Below are 21,404 nucleotides of genomic sequence, written 5' to 3' on the forward strand. Positions count from 1 at the left end.
AAAAGAGTAACCCAGAATGGTTAAAGGCACGTTTCCTATCATGTAATAAGCATCATTCTGCTTTATTATAGATAACAGCTGCTGGAGGGCATCTGAAATTTACCATCTCCTATGACCTCACAGGGCAGGAAGAAGCTGTTCAAACAATACTGCAATCTGATATCATCATAGAGGTAAAGTATTTTCATTTCCAGTGACTAACTTTTGTCCATCTCTTCCGTGAACACTGAAGGCTAACAGCATCCAAAAGTGAGCAGGCAAAACTGACATGTAAAGGTGTGTCTGCAGCCAATTTACAGCAACCAATAAGGATCAGAGCTTAATGACTAAACTAGATAGGCAAGACTAAGTACCCAAAGGAGCCTCTACTAATGTCAGAAAATATTGTAACTACATTTGTAAAGATGAGCAAGAAAAATGAATAAATATAATACATTTGTTGATTGAAATAGCATTTGCAGACAATTTAAACCAACAGTACACTTTAAACATCTGTGCTGTATAGTATCATGTATACTGTGCTTCAGTGGGTTATCTGGATTTTCTCATACTCATTCAAAGCCATGCCACTGGGTTCCAGTTGGGTTACCTGGATTTTGCATGCACTGACTTTTTGCAACAAAGCTCATATCAGGAACACTGGAAAATCTAGTGCATTCCTGATATAGACTATTCTCATAAAATATGCTTTCCAGTTCTTCTTCATACCAAATATCCACAATGATACAGCATCTTTTCTACCCTTTTTTATATTTAACTGTATCCCTTAAACACATCGCTCTCTCTAGGGAGCTGGCTTAAGAATCAGCACTTCAAAGGAGGGCATTCACCTGCAGCCATTTGAAGAACACACTGAAGAAGTTGTGCTGGAACCGGACTTATTTACCGTACACGGCACTGACTCTCCAGTCAACAAAAGGGAATTCATGACTGTGCTGGCAAATATAAAGAGGCTCCTCATAAGAGCCACATACAGCTATGGGATGGATGCCATCTACAGGTAGATGTGGGAACTGCATTTATGACAATGTTCTGCAGGCCCTCCGATGAATGCTTTTATTTTCTCTTTGTGCAGGGCTGAGGTTGGTGTAATTTAGAAGGATGCTTATTGTTATTTTTCCTCAGTTAAATCTTTAACATTTATTTAAGTCTTAACATTTTCAAATAGTCTGATTTTTTTCCCATTCTAACTCTTTTTTTGAGGGGGGGGGCTTCTACTGGCTAACCCACAACAAAGTGAAATCATGTGGACTATTAAGGAGAGAATCACAATTCTATAAATAAATCTATTTTGAAGCACTACATTTCCGTTGTATATGATAAGTGATTCTGATGGCTCATAGTGCTGAGATGCCTTCGTTATGAGAGGAAGATCTTAATTTTTGTTTCCCCATTTAAAGAATAGAGTATGCCAGGATGTTAAGACCATGCAGCAGAGAGGGATCCTTTAGCTCTCAAAATGAATAAAAACAAAATTGACAAAATGTAGCTAGAGGGATTTTTTTTTAATCGGTATTGTATCTACAACTAGGTAATCCCAAACCTTTCCCTCTGATTTATGTCAGATTATTCTACTGTCTGGTCGTCTTAAAATCAATGGTTTCATTTGAAGTCTTCTGAACTCTTTCTATAAAATGAATGATGTGTGCGCTGAGGAGCTTTATGTGAGCTGGCACAGTAGCAAACCCATCTAGGTGGCTGCAGTGTGCAGTCTACAATACCTACAAAACTATGTGGTTCAATCTATAAAGCTAGCATTGGATTTGAAATTTCTGTTAGTGCATTAGTGGACACTGCAGGTGGGCCAAAAGTCAGCCTGGTTCCTGGTTCTGTAGATTTATCCTTTGTTAATACACTATTGCTCAGTGACTTGAATCATGTTTGTAAAATTTGGTACTGGAATTAATTCCAATTTATGTTGTATTGTGGTTTTCCACTCATGAGGTATAATATCTGAAGTGTAGACTAACCCACAAACCAGTCACTTCAGTGATCTTAAGCAAGTGGAGGTAGAGGGAGCTGACTGCAATCCTGTGATTACTTGCCTTGAATGAAGTATTATCCAAAAGAGGAGAGTAATCAAAATTTCTGTGTTGCCCTGTTCCACTAGAGCACATTCCTAGATATAGTATATGGAAGCATCTGCTAACATTTCCAATACTTTCTAATTTCTCACCTTTACTTAGGGAGCCTAAAACTTAATCATTTTAAGTGGTATCCAGCTGAAACGTGGCAAATAAGTTGAAAGCAAATAAACACCGATTTTGCGAGTGTGCAGAGTGTCTTAAATCGCAAAAGCCATTGTTTTAATTCCAAATGGGTTAAACAAAGATTCCAACCAGTAGATGTGGAAATGCAGGTCATGGCAAGCATATAGCTTGCTGACGTCAGCTTTTGTACAGGTGTCCAGGGATATTTGTCCCTGTAACATTTGATCTTGCTTCTTAAATCTCTTCCTTCCCTTTCTCCTACTTCGTTTCTTAAGATGCTTTTCTGTGTCTTGTTCCTTTAAACTTGAGATCAAGCTAAGCTGCAAAATTTGGTTCTAGATCTAAATTTTCCTCAACTTAGTAGTGTTTGGATCTGGCATTTTAGTTTGACCCATTGTGGAGGAGAGAGCCTGCCAAAACTTCAGTGAAGGTCAGCGGGGTTCAAATCTGAGTGTCTTGGCATGGGCCAGTCTCTATTTAAAACTTTCTCCTACAAACCGCCAAGTAGTGCCCAGAGTCCTGCCTGCCAAGTTCCAAGTTTCCACTCCTCTTTTGATTCCCCACAGTTTACTTTCTTGACAGAGAACTCCTTTTAACATTTAAAGCTAATATGCTGATTCATAAACTGTGCCATGCAGATTAAATATGGTAGCTAAACATTGTGAAAACATACGTAGACCCCCAGACTCTCAGAAACATGGTAATGCTTTTCTTATAAGCACTTTTTCTCAAAAGCAGATCTCAAAGCACTTTGTAAAAGAAGGTAAATATTATTTTCCCCATCTGTAAAATGGGGCCCACAGGTGAAGAGATTTGCCAGGGCATTCTGGAGGCTGCTGGCAGAACCCAGGACTCCTGATTCCCAGTCCAGTGCACTGTCCACACTGCCTCCCCTTTGTTGCTGAGATGGTGCACAGCATTTTGGGGGCACTTGAGAGTTTCATGGAAAAAGGAACCTCTCTGCTGAGTAGTATCCTTAGGGAAGCTCAGCAGGAGAACATATGGATGGGTCAGAAAAAAAATCCCTAATAAGTGCTTTGCAGGTTTGTGGCAGTCTCCCTCCCGTGGCCATGGGATTATGGTTGGAAATGCAGGTCCCACAAGGGCTATGATAAAAAAAAAAAAGTAGCTGTTAGTCATTTAGAAGAGTGTTCTCTATTTTTATTGTCTTTGGCTAAAAAATGACTTTGAGTTGCTCTCAGGCCACATCTGTCACTATCTCTGGGGATGTTCTGCCTGTGTTCACCACAGACATAATACTTCTAATCAGTGCTGATGGTACAACCTCCCTGCCACACACAGCCGTGGCTGGTAAAGCTGAGATCCACCCACTGGTGTTGTTTAAAGTAGCTTTTTGTGTTTGTGTATAATACCACCAGTATCATGCAAAGCCTTTCACACTCGGAAGATAGCTTGCTCTTTAGTTATCATGTACACTGAGAGCTATCAGGGTGCTCAATGCTGTACAATATTGAGGAAGACATGGTGTGAAACCCAGGCTCCCACTGAAGTCTATGGGAGTTTTGCTAAGATTTCACCCAGGGCCTCTGTAATTAAGTTGATCTTTTGCTGTCCATTACATCACACATGTACTGCTAATTTCCAATGAGTGCCTAGGTCTGACTGTGTTATTTTCTGTTAGATTCCATTTCATTCTAATAAAACACTGTAGGCCCTGGGGCTACGTGGTAATGCTCTTTACTATCTTGCAAAATACCTGATTCAATTCTCAATTGTTTAAACACTCAATAATAATCTTGCACATTAAAATAAATGTATAATATTCAGTTTTCTCCATAGTGGATTTGGCTAAACATTAACTTTATTTCCTGTTCCCTTGGCCCTACGAGCCTTGGGAGTACTGCAGGGAAAATCTTTAAGAGTCTGTGTGCTTTGTGTCACTCAGCAGTGACTCTTCTGACTGCTTAAACACTAGTGTTGATGGGTTCTGAAGGAAGTCAGACTTCCCCAGAGAGCTCAGATAACCCCAAGACTAGGAGTGTGAAAAAATAAAGTGTATGTGTGAAAATGTTTCTTGAGGATGTGACAGAGATGCCGAGGTCCCACTCCATCTGGTAAGCATTTGAGGGTTATTAGGTTTCTCCAGTGGGTAAGTTCCACCTCAAAACAGCAGCAGAAACTCACTACCTTTAAATACCCTGTTCTTTTAAATAGAGCAAATATTCAAACTTCTAATGACTTCACATCTGCAAGGATTTTCAAGGGTGATTTGATAGTTTTGTGTTTGAGAATCTCTCCACGGAGAGAGAGAGAGAGAGAGAGAGAGAGAGAGTAAATGAGTTGCACAAAATCATACAGAACGGAGAACTGAACCCTGGTGTTCAGAGTCCCAGTCAGCCTGAGCCTTAACCAGAAGATCATCCCCATCCCCTCTATTTTTTATCCTGACAGAAGGATAAAAAAATAAGCCATACAAATTTCAGTATCATGATAATTTGAGGATACTTCCTATTAATGTGTAATGACTGATCTGCCCTTGAGTAAGCAACAACATTTGCTCTTAAATGTCTTGTGGATTATTTTAAAGCTAGGGATGCAATTATTACTCTATCTCATAATTAGGAAGTGTCCTCAAATGAACATCTAAATAAAAGCCCATTTAGAGAGGATAAAACCATGAGGAGAAGAGTGCAATGCATCAGAGGGTTTGAAAGTGATTGTTGCTTTTCTGCCTAAATTGGGAGACTCTGTTAGAGCTTGTGGAATCTTTCAAATTGATTGAACTTTTAAAGTGTATCTATTGTAGTTAGGCAGAACTGAAAAGCTCTGTTGTTACTTAATCCAGTATTGTTTAGGCTCTGTTCTAAGGAAGCCTGTAGTAATAACATTGATTCTTCACTGTTAATATTTGCCAGTGCAGCTAATGTAAATGTGGTGTAGACTGAGATGGGCACTGGAGAGCAGTTGTAGAAATCTTGATAAAGACAATATATTACTTGCAGTCTGAAATAGACTCATCACTTAACACGACTGCTACTCTGAAACCACTAAAATAGAGGGGAGGAGGACAGGAAAGGCAAAGCAGTGGGGTCCTCTAAGTATACAGAATTAGCTAAAAGACAAATGAACAATGCTCAGGTCAGTACCTCATGTTGCTTACGCAGCTGATGTGATTCGGATGCTTGCCATAGCAGGCAGTAAACTATGCTGATACTGTCTGAAATGCCTCCTTCCTTTTTAATCTTATTTGTATTTAGAAGTCAGCAGTTGCCTGCTGACAGTAACAGTCAGCTTAAATATTTGGTCTAGATGTTGAATCTCAGATTGTTCACATATCTCCAGGATCCAGTGCTCCATTACTGCCAGCATTATGTATTTTAATGAATGCAGAATGGCACTGAGGAATAGAAATTACAACAATGAAGTGGAAAAAATGCACTGCAGCTTTCTTCAATGAGTAACTGTTTAACACTGAAAACTGTTAGACACATTAAAATCCCATTTAGCAAACAGCAGAACCTAATGAAAATTGGAAGTATTCAGTGAATACAAATGTGAAATAATATTAGGTGAAATGTTTCTGTGTGTAACAGTTTCTCATTGTTCTAAATTATATGACATAGAGCTGGGAGCAGACCAGCTGTAGTCAATAGGCAAATGAGATTCAACATTTCACTGGCAATTTTTGTTTTGTTTATAGGTCTTTCTTTCTTTCTAAATTCTTTGATTTATTCTGTGCCTTTTTCTAGCTTTTCAGTCATGTTTCTTTAATATCTAAAGGGCTAGGGATTGTTCATAGAAAGTAGAACTCAAAAAATGTAATTGCACAATTGATTTGTAGCAAGGAGCAGGGTGGAATAATGAAGGAGAGAGGGAGCTTGCTGGAGACTCAGGGGTGAACTCAGCTCATCCTCTCTGGGTAGAGTTTTATTGCAGGGATTTTAGGTTTTGTCTGAATTGATCCCAATTTGGCAAAAGTCTCTAGATGTGCATTACATTCAAACCATGGCAAAAAATAACTCCCTTGTAAACCACACAGAGTAGCTCTTATATTTCCCCAGACTCCATGCTCTACCATCTAGTACAGGGGTAGGCAAACTTTTTGACCTGAGGGCTACATCTGGGTATGGAAATTGTATAGTGGGTGATGAATGCACCGTGGTTCCTGGCCAATGGGCGCCGCGGAGCAGCACTTGGGGCAGTGTGTGGAGCCCCTTGGCTGCCCCTCCACGTAGGAGCCAGAGCGGGGATATGCTGCTGCTTCCAGGAGCCACACAGAGTGGGGCAAGCCCCTGACCTCACTCCCTGGCTGGAGCACCTGAGCGGGGCAATCCCCGGATCCTGCTCCCCAGTGCATAATCGAAGGCCGGATTAAAACATCTGGAGGGCTGGATGCGCCCCCAGGCCATAGTTTGCCTATCCCTGTTATAGTAGCTAATCCCCCTTCCTTTCTTTTCATCTGTTCCCCTCTTTCTCTGTGGGAGCAATTGATATATAGCTGGTTAGGGAAATAGATTTTTTTTCCTGTAGAAAATTTTGAGACTGTGTGTGTGTGTGTGTGTGTGTGTGTGTGTGTGTGTGTGTGCATTTTTTCAAATCAACCTTTTTTATTCAGTTTTTGGAAACCAAAACAGAAAACTTTTTGTTTGAAAATCAAAGTTTTCAGTTTTTCAGTGAACATTGATTTTTTTTTTTCACAAAAATTACTATTGTGTCAAAAAAAACCTATTTTCCTTTGAAAATGCAGTGCGGTGGAAAGTTTTCAAACGCCACCAGTAACAAAGGTCTCCTTTAAGGGTGCTAAGTGAAAATAGGCTCAGCTGTACCTCACTAATTCAAATGGCGTACCTTGGAGCCATACGTATAGTTTGACTTCTATTTGGGGCCAGGGGGCAACTCCAGTTAAGCCAATGGGGTCACAGGTGTGTGTGTGTGTGTGTGGGGGGATATTCTGTACCTGCCCCAGGCTTTCAGTTTTGGGGATCAACAGCCTCCTGTCCCTTTCCCCCCAAAAAAACTATGCCTATGCTCTGAGCCCTGGCTGAGAATCAACCCCACAAATCCTAGACTGCTATCAGCCAGTGGGGTATCTCTGAAACAGGGTGCAGCAGAGATGCATGATCCCTTCCAGGACTCACCAAAAGATTTGCACAGTCTGTCCGGTGTGCAAGGAGAGGGGGTCACTTACAACACAAATTTGCATTAAAATAGCTGTCAGCTGTGATGAAGTACTTTCTTGACTTGCTAATTTATGCATTTTTGAGTGAAGGTTTTTTAAATAATAAAAATAATACTTAAAGTTTTGCCAAGTCATTTATGGAGAGCATGGAATATTGGAGCATTTTTTCTGACTGAGTAAAATGATTGATTTTTTTTTTTTTGGCTCCTTAATTTTTTCAAAGGACTAGAAAGAAAGTTACTAGTGAGGGGTTTTAGAGCTAGTTGTCACTGAGATATATATCAGCCATATCACTGAGATGCCAAAACAATTCCACGAGAGGTAGACTTAACATTTTCTTTCAGTTTTCTGCTGCAAGATTATGGAAAAAATAGAAATTCCTGTGTGTGTCTCTTCTCTTTTTGTGGCATTTGGAGAACTGGAACTAATGACTCTTATGTGCAAGGTATAGAATTCCTCCTGCACAGAGCTGATAAGTTGAAATCTTTTTCAAAAGGGCAAATCTGCGGAAGAAAAATGTCCCATAATCAAAGCTCAGTAATGTAATGTTTTAAGCAGGAGAAAGTTGTTTTACAGTCTAAAATTCTTTGCTACTTCATTTGCGACAAGCAGGCTATTTATATGTACATCTGTAATGGAAGCTAAAGCATGCAACTTGCATGCCAAGAATAGCCTTTCTCTTACAGATACAGTATTCTGAGTTTTCAAGTGTGTGCTGACCATATTCTTCTTCACATGATGAACAGAAATAGCTACAAGTCTGTAGATATTCGTCTAGGAAATTGAGACATTGGATAAATATGAATGCCTTCCTATATTTAAGCAAGTAAATGAGAACAGCACACCGAGTCTCCCCATTCACTTTTAGTTGCATCCAAGTGTACTGATCTGCCTTCTATACTTGGTTTGTGAGTTAACTATTTTATTTTTGTTAATCTAAACTCAGGTTGAGTGGGGTTAGCCTTGAAGCTGCTGATCGCTATTCAACTGGTAAGAAGGTGGCGTCTTCTGTGGAGGTTTGTCAGTGTCCTCCAGGGTATGGTGGTACCTCCTGCGAAGTGAGTATCCATGTGGAGCTGAGATATATTTCAGTGCAAATCACCTGTGCTAATGCCGCAGTCTATTGGAGCTGCCTGTTGATGCAACATACCAACTGAGCCATTTGATAGATTCACTTTCTCTTGGATTTTGGATCGAATGGGAAATTGCTGCTGGAAATTTCAAGTTGCAGTCTTGTGGTGGTTGTTGTTGTTATTTGATTAGGGAATTTTGGAAATTGTAATAATTATTTGCAAAACATGACTTTTGATTCCCAAGTGCCTCTTCTGTAAATCTGATTTGGTCCCTTGTATAGTTACCCTAACTCAAAAGTAACAGACTTACTATTAAATATAATATTTCAAAGATAACGTTTTAGACCCCAACAATGATTTCCACATTATGGAGTGGAAAAGTATTTCTCTAGAAGATTTTCGTGTGCTCTTCAGATCATTTGTTTTGCAACTGCACGATTTAGAGACATTACACATGTATGTAAGATATTGCTTAGCAATAATCTTACAATTTGTGAACATGAGCTGCTATCAACCACTGTCAGACTTCGGCCATGTCTGGTTTACAGACTTCTAATGGTACAGCTATGTCAGTGAAGGGCATGAAGAGGTGTGATCACTGACCGACATTGCTGTGCCAGTAAAAGCTCTAAAGTGGATGCAGTTATACAGCAAAACTCGTTCTTTTCCAGTATAGCTTGTTTCACTCTGTGGGGCTAGAATTTCCTATACCAGCAAAGGGACAGTTTTGCTGGTATATGCTGCACCCATGCTAGGAACACCTTGTTGGTACAGTATACCGGTATAGTTATACTGGCAAATCACTCATACTATAGACTTGGCTGCAGTGTAGTCATGGTCTGAGTGTAGCTGAATTCCCACTTTTGTTTCCCCAGGTTCTTTGCATGAGTACTGTTCAGGTTTTTCTTTTTGTTCAGGTTGAAGGTTAGAGGAGTAACATATACATGCTCTCAGAACATGCATATGTTCATACAAGCTCACTAATGCACCCTTAATGCATGCACACACATACACTTATGCTTAACCGAGAAAGGCATGGCTTGAGGTAGATTGGAGCGCAAAAGTCTTCAAAAGCTGTGCCTCTAAGGAAGTGGTTTCAAACACCAAGATGCTCTGCTTCACAAAACTACAAACAATATGCCATTTACACAGACACTCTAGGCATTTGCTTGTCAACTCTCTTTTTCTTTAAATCACCCCATGCTTATATATGATATTTAGGGCTTAGAGTCTTGTTTCATGCCAAATGCTTTTGCTTTTTGCTGGGGCTAGTAATACTAATCTAGAAAGAAGACCTAAAGGAATCCACAGAAGCTCATATCACTTCCAAAATGATATAGATAGGAACAAAATCAAATGAGACCATTGGTTAGCTAGATAGATGCAGCTTTTACAGCCTGTCTCCTGTAGGTACAATTACTTGGGGAAGCACAATTGGCTGAAACACCATTATTATCCTGGACACTCATGCTTCTGAATCCTCCATTACTCTTCTTAATTCAGACCTTAACTTTGATCTCAAGGCCAGAAATTTTAGAGGCCCCTTGACTGCAATTGTGTCTAATTCTGCCTACTGCCAACTTTGGAACACTGGCAGAGCTCCTACTTACCTTGACTCTGCTGAAATTCTGATTCATGCTGTAACCACTTCTCATCTTAATTGTCCTAAATCCCTATCTTCTGATCTCCAGGGTGTTCCAACCAGACCATTCTCTTGCTCCAGAAAGTCAGACTATATTACCCTCATATTCTGTCTCCATATCCAATTCACAGTTATTGCCCATTTGCAACACTCCTTATGGATTTAACACACACAAAGGCCTAGAGTCTGCAATTGACAGTACATCTGCAAATGGCTGCACTGTCACAGAGCCCTAGTGGAGTCCATGGGGCTCCGTAGGGGTGCAGCAGTCTGCCTGTGTTCTTTCAATTACACAATTGGAGCCTTTGTGCTGAGCAAATAATGTGCTGTGGAAAATTCTGTTTGACAAGTTTAGCCTTTATTCCTGCTGACAGAATGCCAGGGAGCAGATCATTATTTCCTTATATTTATTTATTGAATTGACTGTTGTGAGCACTCCCTACTAGAGATTCAAAGTCTGAGCTGTGTGCTGGCTAATTGAGATTGGTCACAAAAATCACAAAGTATTGTTTCCAGTCCCTGACTGGATGACTATGACTCTTATAATCAGGAGACATGAGAAGGAGCCTGTGGGGCTTTGAATCTCCCAGGGAGTACAGCAGTTGAGAGTGCAGTTAAATAGGATTTTAAGTAACTTTAACCTCTTTCTTTCTCGGCAACACTGGCTTTGCCCAAAGCTTTGTTTCTTCAGAACTGAGGCTACTGTAGATTTACTTCAATGGTGCAGATTTTAAATTTAACTTTCTCTCATCCTGTTTATACAAGGCAATTACATGTGCATGCACAATACAACTGATAAATAGGCACTATAGCAATATAAATAATCATAAGAGGAAAAATAGTTGTGAAAGGTGAGGTCAGACCCTTGTCTGGCTCATTCAGTTGCACCTGTGCTAATGCTCTAGTGAGGTGTTTGGGGGACCCAGTGTCATTGCTATGCTAGAAAGTATCCAATCCCATATTAAAGATGTCACCACCAGTGAGAATACTCAAGTGCACAAGCTTAAAATTCACTTTCTACAAGAATTTGGGCAAGGAAAATTGTTCAGTTAAATGTGCCTGGGCACACTGAAATGGATAATTTTTAAAAATCCAAAAATGTTCATGCTTGTGATAATCACCTAGTTCTGCCCACGTCACCCCCCTGACCTTATATCCACCTGTTTCCTTGCATTCTCACTCCTCCCCCTGGCCTTGGCTTCTTGCTGGCTTCCCTTTCAGTTTTCCACTGTGGGAGTCAGTGTTTCACTTGTGCTGCCATGATTATGTGGGATTCAGCACCCATCCTCTGAATCAAAGTAATTTCCTCTCTTTAAATCTCAACCCATAAACTCTCTCCATCTCTTCGGTGCAGTTTCTTCCATTTATGCTTTGAATCTCATCTTAGATGTTCCACCACCAAACCAGGCTCGGATTGGGCATCCACATCCCTTGAATGTCTGAAAATATCAGCCTTAAATAGTACAACGTGGTGCATGCTTGCCAACTCCCTCAGACTAGATTAAGTTTCTAAGACAAATTAAAAACTGTATATGCAGTTTATAAAGGAGGGAAAGATTAAAACATGGAAGGTGGCTGCTCAGGAACGTATTGATGTGTCTTGCACAGCAGGAGAAAAAACAACCCTCTTTCTGTTTGTTAAGTCTTTTTGTTCTTAATTTGACATCTACAGTTTATCTTGATTAAGAATGCCTAGCCAAAAACAAAACAGCAACAAAAAAACCCAACATCTTTTTCTGGAATGTTTCTCAAAGAAAATCTTCCTTTTCTAATTAATCTTCAAAGCTATCTCATGTTATACAGGAATATGACTAAAAAACAAAAATAAAAAGCAACGCCCCTTAGAGGGGAAATGGGATCACTTGTCAACTGTAGGTTGTTTGGAAAACATTTTTTAAAATGTAGGATCATTTTATTATAAATATCTCTGTTTCTGTAAGACTACTCCCACCTTATATAAGGCTGGCTCTCTTCAAGGTCAATACAGTATGTCATGCACCTATTTACAATATGCAAAATCCTTAGACCACATGAACATCTTCATAGAGGGAGAATAGTTTGTGAAAACTGTAAAGCCATTTTTGAAATATATAGTAAGACTGATGCCTTACATCTTATTATGAATAAGTGAAACACCTGAATTTTTGCTAATGAATCAGTTGTAAGATATCACCTTTGCCAAGAAAAATCTAGTCATGCATTTATTGGATCTAAATTTAAAGTAAATAATTTCAGATGTGAAACTATTATACATGCATGAAGAAATAAAACTTGCAGATAAAGGAGCATGCTTTGTTTTCAATCTACTTTGTAATTTAATGCAGTCTCCTGTTAGACTTGGAACAAGAAAGATTGAAGGGTATCTTAGTTGTACATTGTTTGCAGTTAAGCTTCTCAAAAAAGGTCCTTGCTTGTTTCTCTCTCTCTTTCAGTATTTTGTCTTCTGGCTATTTTTCAAACTGTACCTCTTGCTTTGACGCTGTCATATTTCCATTCTTCATTTCTCTGCTTTATTTTACCATTTCAGAAGAAAGATCAAGTTAATGCTTCCTCTAATCTCTCACCTACCAATAAAGCTAAGGTCAGTGCAAAGCCACAGTGCCAAGAAGAATAGCTTTCCAGAAATATTTCAATATTTTTAGACATTTAGCAAATACATTTTCTGAGCCTGTCTATCAAATTCAAAACTGTTTAAAAAATAAAGTCACACACTAACTGTCTGACAAATTTGTTGTCTTGCTTGCAGTCTTGTTGGCCTAGACACAGACGAGTGAACGGCACTATTTTCGGTGGGATCTGTGAACCATGCACATGCTTTGGTCATGCGGAGTTCTGCGATGACATCACAGGAGAATGCATGGTAAGTGCTCCTGCCTTTGGGTAACCTGATTGGTGGCACCAATATCTGCTCAATATACCAATACAATTGAATTAACCACCACTGGGCCCTCACGTACTTGAGGAAAAGAAGCTGTGATTTGACAGAAGAGATGTTTATATTGAACTGCTTCTGAATGCCCCTATATCAAGATAAAGTAACTTCTGCAAATAAGCAAAAACGGGTTTATTCACTTTAGTCTGAAGTGGTAAAATAGGATCAACAGCATATGATATGGCATGCTGGAAGGGAGCAAAGCATATCAATAAGCTTTCCATGCAAGATTTCCCATCACCTCCCATCTCTGTCTCCTGCTGTGGGGTTATTCTGTTTATTGTTTGTAGAAGGTAACTTTGTAAATTCTGTTATAATATGACAAGAAGGTATTGTTGTTGGCTTCCTCCTTCTAGCTTCAAAGAAATGCTTAATAAATCAGAAAACTTTTTTGTATTTAAAGCATATGGTTCAGAGTAAATAGAAACCAGCACTTTTCTTGCAGAATGCATATATTCTCTATAGTTCCCTGCTAATTCAGCAATTAGGTCCATGCTATTATCCAGAACAATCTTACCCAATATACAGCTGTTTCCACCCTGCTCCGTAGCCTTTTGGAATGGGCGAATTACGCTGAATAGACTGTTCTGATTAACTCAAGGGCATTTTAGTTTTATATTCTCTGACATGGCGTGAAGCTTGAAACAACATTTCTCATTTCATTAGTCTTGCAGAAACACAATTTGAGCCAGTGCCAATTTAGTGGGATATCATACTCTCATTTCCCGGTAGAATTTCAAGCAGGCTCCGTATTGAGCGTGTTTCTAAATGTTCCCTTTTCTTTCCTTAAGAAAAAGCTTCTGGGAAAAGTCCAGAATGAAAATTCAGGGTTTTTACAATGTAATTTGGCATTTAGAATTACCGCTGGTCTTCCTGTTTTCCCCCATACAGGATGTTTTAATTGCCTTGCAGTATAAAACAAGATAGCCTTAATTTGTGGATCAGTGGATTTTTCAAATTGCTTTTCCATGAATAGCATTTTAATTATACAGTAAGTCTTAAAGATGTACCTCGCAAAACATAACCCTCCTGACAGTTACATTTTGAATCCTTCACTTTAAATGCAATGAGAAAAATTCATGACCATTCTGATATGGGTTTGCCTTTCCTTACACAGATAGGGAGAATTTAGTATATTACTGATTGTAGCTCCCAGCCACAGTCTCTGTAACATCAATACGGGATAGAGTCAGTTAAAAAGAATGCAAAGGGAAGGCTTGCCAGTGGGTCAGTGTTTAAGGCTCCAGAAGGTAAGTCAGCTGCTCTGGGCTATTTTGCTTAGAAGTGCACAGCTGACTGGGCCACTTGCTCAGCCAAAACAACCCGATAACCTAGGACCTCTCTTTATTTTTCTCTACCAGTCATTCACTCACACTCCTTTGTGGGGAGTGATGGAGAGCTGTATTGTGGAGCTTGTGTAGCCCACTGATTTTGATGTTCACCAGTAAATCAGTGACTGAGATTTGTATAGGTTCCCCATCAGATGTCTCTAGGAACACTGCTGTGAGGATAGCACACTAGTGAAAAGGACTTGGAAAATACCCAGTTGAATAATACCTAATCTACCTACATTATCAAACATTTATGCTGTGCTCAGCACTGTACTATCTGTGCATGTACTATAGCATTCTGTCGAGAGAGGGGGCACAGAAGGGCTTAAAAGTCTGGCTGGAGGTTTCTTGTGGCTTCCATTAAGTGTACTCTAAGTGAAGTTAGATTGGTTAGTATCCAAGCAGACTGTTAAATGCTGCTATTCAGTTTGGATCCTAAGGCTTTTGAAGTGAAAGAGAGAGACGTTTGAGTGCTGAAAGAAAGAAATGTTTCACATCAAAGGCATTCTTTATATTGAGATTTACACAGCCTTTTGGCCTCTTTATTATAATTCATGGTGTTTTTTCAGTAATACAACAGACAATTTAGGCACCTAATTTACAGATATGATACTTCTTTTTACTCTTCTTAAGCTTTGAAATGTGGTTGAAAAGCAGCTGAAATATGTTTTTGACTCATGATAAAAGCTCAGATCATCTGCTCCAGCATTGGCCTGTATAAAAAGCTCATTTCTTACGCACATCTTGCAATAACCTGCAAAGCCCTTTGATCCCTGGAACAACTATACAGAGAGCTGCGTGCTATATCATTTACATTACCATTGTGATATACATGATAACTGCTTTAGTAAGCAGTGCAAGTTCTAAACATGCAGAAATCCTCTTTTGTAGTGTTATGAGAGCACTATGCAGCATTAGGAGGCTGGTTAAACCTAGTCCTTGTGAAGAACAAAAGCACTCAGTGGCGTTAATAGTCACTGCAGCATACAATATTTGTAATGAAATATTAAATCCCCACTAGTAAGCTAGGAGAAAATAGACCCTCTGAGATTTTGTTTTGAATTTATTCATGTTGGTGATAGGATGGTTCCCAGAATCCTTTGGGAAACTGGCCTTCATTGTTTCTTCAATCATCTATAAATGGGGCACACACCATGAGTACCATAGCTAGGAATAGGCAAGGATTGGAAGGTGGCTGGAAGGATCATGGTGGCCAGAAATATACTAATTTAATATCTCCTCTCACTATCCTCTGCTAGTGTAAACTAACAATAGGCATGACTCTCCATGACAGAAATCCAGAGGGAGGGCAGCAGTGCACCATCATTCTGCGCTGGCAGGCTAAAGGGGCCTTAGTTTAAATAAGATATAGGTTCTTAGTATATAGCAGTGTTAATGTTTGTGCATTAGCAAAGTTATATTGAGGGTCTTGGACACTATTCTGTACTCTGACAGAAATTTTACTGTGTGATCTCCAGGACAAACAGTATAATGCTTTGAGTCCTACCTGAACCTTAGATATAACATTCCTAGTACCTATTGGCAACATTGTCAGTCATCGCCTCATCTTCATCCCATTTCTATTACTCCAGTTTACAAGGTCATCCAGATCTTCTTGTATGATATTCCGGTCCTCCTCTGTATTGGCAATACCTTCCAACTTTGTGTCATCTGCAGATTTTATTAGCACAGTCTCACTTTTTGTGCCAAGGCCAGTAATAAAAATGTTAAATAAGATTGGTCTCAAGACTGGTCCCCGAGGAACTCCACTAGTACCTTCCTCCATCCTGACAGTTCACCTTTCAGCATGACCCATTGTAGTCTCCCCTTTAATGAGTTCCTTATCCGCCTTTCAGTTCTCATATTAATCCCCATCTTCTCCAATTTAACTAATAATTTCCCATGTGGAACTGTATCAAATTGCTTACTGAAATCCAGGTAGATTAGATTTACTGCATTTCCTTATAGAAATAGATAAGCTATTACCAGCAGGACAGTGGGGTGGGAGGAGGTATTGTTTCATATTCTCTGTGTATATATAAAGTCTGCTGCAGTTTCCACGGTATGCATCCGATGAAGTGAGCTGTAGCTCACGAAAGCTCATGCTCAAATAAATTGGTTAGTCTCTAAGGTGCCACAAGTACTCCTTTTCTTTTTGCATTTCCTTTGTCTTAAATGTGGCTATAGGAAAAAGTGGTATGATCATTGCAAAATTCTCAGGGTGGGGTGAATTGAAATGTCCTACCCCAACATTTTGGATATGCTGATGACTTGGGTATCATAGGAGAGACAGATGATATGGTTCAAAGGATGACTGGAGATTTGAAGGAAGCAGCAAGAAAAATGGGTCTTAAGATTGATGAAGATAAAAGCAAATATATGGTTATGAGCTGATGAGCGAAAAAGGGACAAGTTTATGTAGCAGTCTATAATCATCAGTTAGACAGTTTAAATACCTAGGAACATTAATCACCAATAACAATATGGTGAGTGAGGAAATTAAGGCATGGTTTCAGAGCAGGAATGCCTGTTACCTTTCTCAGCAAAAAAATTTCAGCTCCAAACTACTACTGAGAAAGACCAAGCTTCAGATATACAAGAGTTTGTTATATGTGGATGTGAGACGTGAACACTGACTAAGAATGATAGCTAAATATCTTGAAAAATAAAATGTTGAGATGAACTTTTGGGCCAAAAAGGGAGAATGATGTATGGAGAAGAAGTTCTAATAAAGAACTGTCAAAGGTCTATGGAGAACCTGGTATAGTAAATGTAGTGAAATACCAACAACTTCAGGGAGCAGGTCATGTAGTTAGAATGACAGAAGACAGACCAGCTAATTGTCTCCTGCAAGGACATCCTTGTGGTGTCCAAGGTAATGGTCGATCAAGGAGAAGATGGAAGGACAATAAATATTGAGAAAAATCTAAGAGCTCTCAATGTGAATTACCCTCAATGGGAAAAGTTATGCCCTTGACAGAAAGAGGTAGAGGCAAACTGTGAGAGCAGCCAGGGACCTCCATGGTCTATAGAGCCAGGGTTCGAATAAGTCACTCGCTAACAAAGGAGCATACATGGTTGGTTGAGATTCCATGTTTTGGGGGCCAAACATATAAACCCAGTTTCTTCCCTCTAATTAGAAGTAAGACTTGAAGGGAATTTCAAATCTCATTTGTACCTGCAAATCATAACTCTGATCCTGTTATACAGCATAAATAATAAATTACCAGGGGTCAGCTTCTGATCCAAAATAGAGTGGATTGCCAGCCACAGACCTCATAAAATGAATGACTGTACTTAGATGTGCAACTGCAACAGTTATTTGCAGATGACTGTGTGCTGTATATGTGAGATCGGCATCTGAACCCCTTAATTTTTCATCAAGAGTATAAGATATAAGAGTAAGGCTACAATAATAAACCTTTTCACATTGCTAAGTGCGTCAGGCCCCTTTAAAATATGCCAGATCTAAACAAGAAACAAGGAGGTATAAATACTCTTTTCATTTGGCTTAAGAAAATCTCTCCAGAAAGAACATAAATGTGTCTTTGAACCACTGATTGTAAGAGTTAGTTCCCTGCTAAACAGCAAAGCAGAAGAACATGTACTGTAGGGAACAACCCTGCACTAGTGGGAGAATGGATTAGATGACCTTACAAGGTCTTTTCCATGGCTGGTTCTTTGATTTTGAGGTTGAATTGACATTCTCAACTTTCCATCTGCTATTCAGGACTGCAAGTACAATACAGGTGGCCCATACTGTGATAGATGTCTTCCTGGTTTCTATGGCGATCCTACTAAAGGGACAAGTGAAGACTGCCAGTTGTGTGCCTGCCCATTAACTATACCTTCTAACAAGTAAGATGCATATTTACTGTATAACAATAATTTTTTCATACATTTAATAAATGGCGTTATTTTTGTGTTGAGTGCTCTTGCTTTTTTGGATGAGGATCTCCAAATGCCCCTTATTTAAAATAAAAACAACTATAATATTGTACAATAATGATCTAAACCATGGAATCTTATAGTACTGGTACTGCCTCATTTGGGGCCAACCAGTGCTGTAGAATATTGTCTCAGAGGGGTTTTATGAACATTAATAAATATCATATGACCTCAGGTAAGTATTAGTCCCACTTTAAAGATGGGAAACAGTGGCACAGAACAGCTGAGTGGTTTTATTTACTATGCTAATTAAGGCTGGGGCCTTAAGTAAAATCTAAAATTCTTGACTCCTAGGCCTCTGTTCTCACCACTAATCAGTATTTCTTTTTATTAAAGTCCCCCTTCCCACTCTGCCCTCCCCTACACCTACACAATAGCTATCCATTTAAATAGAAAGCTGAAATTACAGATTTTGTATGTGTTTTTCTTAGGAGTTGATGGGGTTTTTTTTAACTTTCTGTATACTAGTTGCACAACCAATCTGGCTGAGATTCCTTCTGCCTTTTTCTTTTTAATTGGATTTCAAATAGCTTGTGGTAGCTGCTGATTCATTCACAATCTGATGTACAGAACAGAATTTTCTCAGTTGAATTCAGCCTTGTAACTTGCAAGCCAAGATATTCTAACTAATTTATAAATATTTCTTGGAATAATTACTATGAACTTGTATTGTTAAATTTTGTAAAATATTGGTGAGATTGTTAAATCATGATTAGTGGCTAAGATCAATGTTGTTTTGGTAACTACAGATATTTCTCTGTGATACTTAAGCACAAGCAATTCAGTAGATTGTGTGGTTTGAAAGACGGTTCACTGGGTTTAGTCAGTGCAATGTCCTGAAGTTCAAAATACCAAAATTCTATTGATACCGTGTAGTCCAGGTAAAGTTCTACGCTCACACCCTCATATTGGATCTTCTGACTCTCCTATTATGTTTGTCTCACAGGCAAAGGAGTATTTTAAAATAAATATATGGGTTCAAATTAACTTCTTTAGCATATTCCAGCCACAGGTTAATTGTGGCCCTCTTGCAGCACAGTGTCATTGTTAGTGCCACCAGCATTTTAGGAGCCCAATGTTGAAGATTCTAAGTCAATCTCCAATCTGCTTTAATATTTAGGAGACAAAGATGATGATCATTTCGTAAGAAGTTTAGGGCTAAATGATTTCTCTATGAGGCAGAGCTCTGCAGGGAACAGGGAGGGAGGGCATCACTGAACGGCAATCTGCCTGTATAAAGTATAGGTGGCCCAGTTTTTGCTCTATTTACATCACTCTAACTCTGTTGACTTTGTTCCACATTCACATCTCATTGTAAGTCAGAGTGTACTTTGACCAAGAGTGTGCGGAGATCCTGGTGGAAAGTGGTGTACAACTTTCCCCCTCAACAGAACTGTCCTGGTGCTGGTGCTCTTCAGTGTACATGGCTCTACACCCACCATGCCCAGACATGGAACCACTGGTACCGGCATGTCACCTAGTACTCCCCAGCAGAGCCACTAGATTGCCTTCCTCTACAATGGGTGTATGGCAGTCGAACGGCTTCTTGCACTCTCACCCCTCTAGCACACACATTTGTGCAGAGCACCTTCTGCTTTTCCTTGGTATTGAACCCTCAGTTTCCCACAACCACACAGCTTCCCACAACTCCACAGGCTGCTTCTAAAAAGGAGATATTTATATTGCAATCACTGGGTGTAACTTCATCTTGAGTAGACATACCTGAGCGAGTTTTAATCTGATTAGCTTGGTTCCCAGAGCAGTGAAGCCAAGACAGCATGCTTTTCAGCATGGGCTATTCAGCCCTGCCTTGGAACCCTGAGTAGTTCCTCACGGCTACCTCTTCCTGACGGGCATGCTGCCACAGCTTCACTGCTCCTGTATGTCGGCTCAAACTGCAGGCATACCCCATGTTTGCATTATAGACATACTTGGCCTCATTCGTGTAACTTGTACTTGGCTCTATGCTCATGCTCTCATGTGAGAAGATTGCAGTAGCAGCTGCTGCATAAACAGCATAAGGAACTCCCCACTATGTGACTGGAAGTAGGAGACTGAAGTAGAGCTCCCTACTGTAACAATATATACTGGAGTACAGTCCTGCCCTCAGTTAACCATGGGAGTGCTATAAAAACAATACAGTACCAGAATTGTATATTGTGCAAAAGTGTAGTGGCCTAAATCAAATCTTGTGGTGGGGTTAGTTTTCACTGGCAACATGTCTGTAAAAAAATGCCTATATCAGATAGTTTACTTGCTGGCAATGTGCTTTTCTTACAACTGGATGATGAAAGCTCTTCTTTCTATACTGAGATTTTTTCCTTAAAGATATGGGCCCGAACCAGCAGGCCATTTGATCAGGCCATTTGATCAATGCAGGAAGGAAGTGTTTGGTGGAAGTCTGGGCTCTAATTTTACTGCTCAGGCCCAGCTGTAAACATGTTTTATGATATTAAAATAAAATAGAGTGAGAATGTCTATTGCAGTGGGGCATATTATGAAGTTTGCTTAAAATATTAGTTTTTTCATCATTACTGATATTATGTCAATATAACTTGGCATTACTTGGTGGCATTTTTTGGTATTCATGGCCTGGATCCTGTAAACCATTCAGAAAGCAACAGCAAAATCCCTTCAAAGGTGGCTCAGAAGAAAGGTCAAAACTTTTCTGGCAAACTTCTGTCTTTCTTCACTGACACATAATTTTCCCCAATTATTTATGTACCTAAAATTTGCTCAAAATCTTGAAGTTCATGGACACTGATGTATTAAACCTGCTTGAGCACACTCTTGTATGCAGTGTTGTAACTGTGTCTGTCTCAGGATATTATGGAGACAAGGTGGGTGAGTGGATCAATTTCTGTTGGTGCGAGAGACAAGTTTTCGAGTTTACATAGACTTCTTCAACACATTGACTATGTTTCCCAGACCTGAAGAAGAGCTCTGTGTATCTTGAAAGCTTGTCTCTCTCACCACATAAGTTGGGTCAATAAAAGATAGTACCTCACCCACATTGTCTCTCTGAGCATACAGTTAGCATACAGTTAACATACAGTTTCTGTTTTTAAAATATAATTTAATCCACTTTTTTTGCATCACATGATTTAGTTTTCAAGAACCTAGGAAGT

General features: G+C 39.5%; 1 protein-coding gene across 3 annotated transcripts in view; it reads left to right on the forward strand.

Annotated features, from left to right (window-relative positions):
- LAMA2 (laminin subunit alpha 2) overlaps positions 1–21,404 on the forward strand; it is a 476,685-nt gene that overhangs the window by 279,535 nt on the left and 175,746 nt on the right. For all 3 annotated transcript variants that reach the window (XM_075126729.1, XM_075126730.1, XM_048844580.2), the window contains exons 13-17: positions 72–173; positions 789–1,000; positions 8,297–8,408; positions 12,812–12,925; positions 18,059–18,186. In XM_075126729.1, the coding sequence (XP_074982830.1) occupies positions 72–173; positions 789–1,000; positions 8,297–8,408; positions 12,812–12,925; positions 18,059–18,186 (668 nt within the window). The remainder of the gene's footprint in view (positions 1–71; positions 174–788; positions 1,001–8,296; positions 8,409–12,811; positions 12,926–18,058; positions 18,187–21,404) is intronic.

The sequence above is a fragment of the Caretta caretta genome, chromosome 3 (assembly GCF_965140235.1).
Source record: "Caretta caretta isolate rCarCar2 chromosome 3, rCarCar1.hap1, whole genome shotgun sequence".
In the NCBI taxonomy this organism is placed as follows: domain Eukaryota; kingdom Metazoa; phylum Chordata; order Testudines; family Cheloniidae; genus Caretta; species Caretta caretta.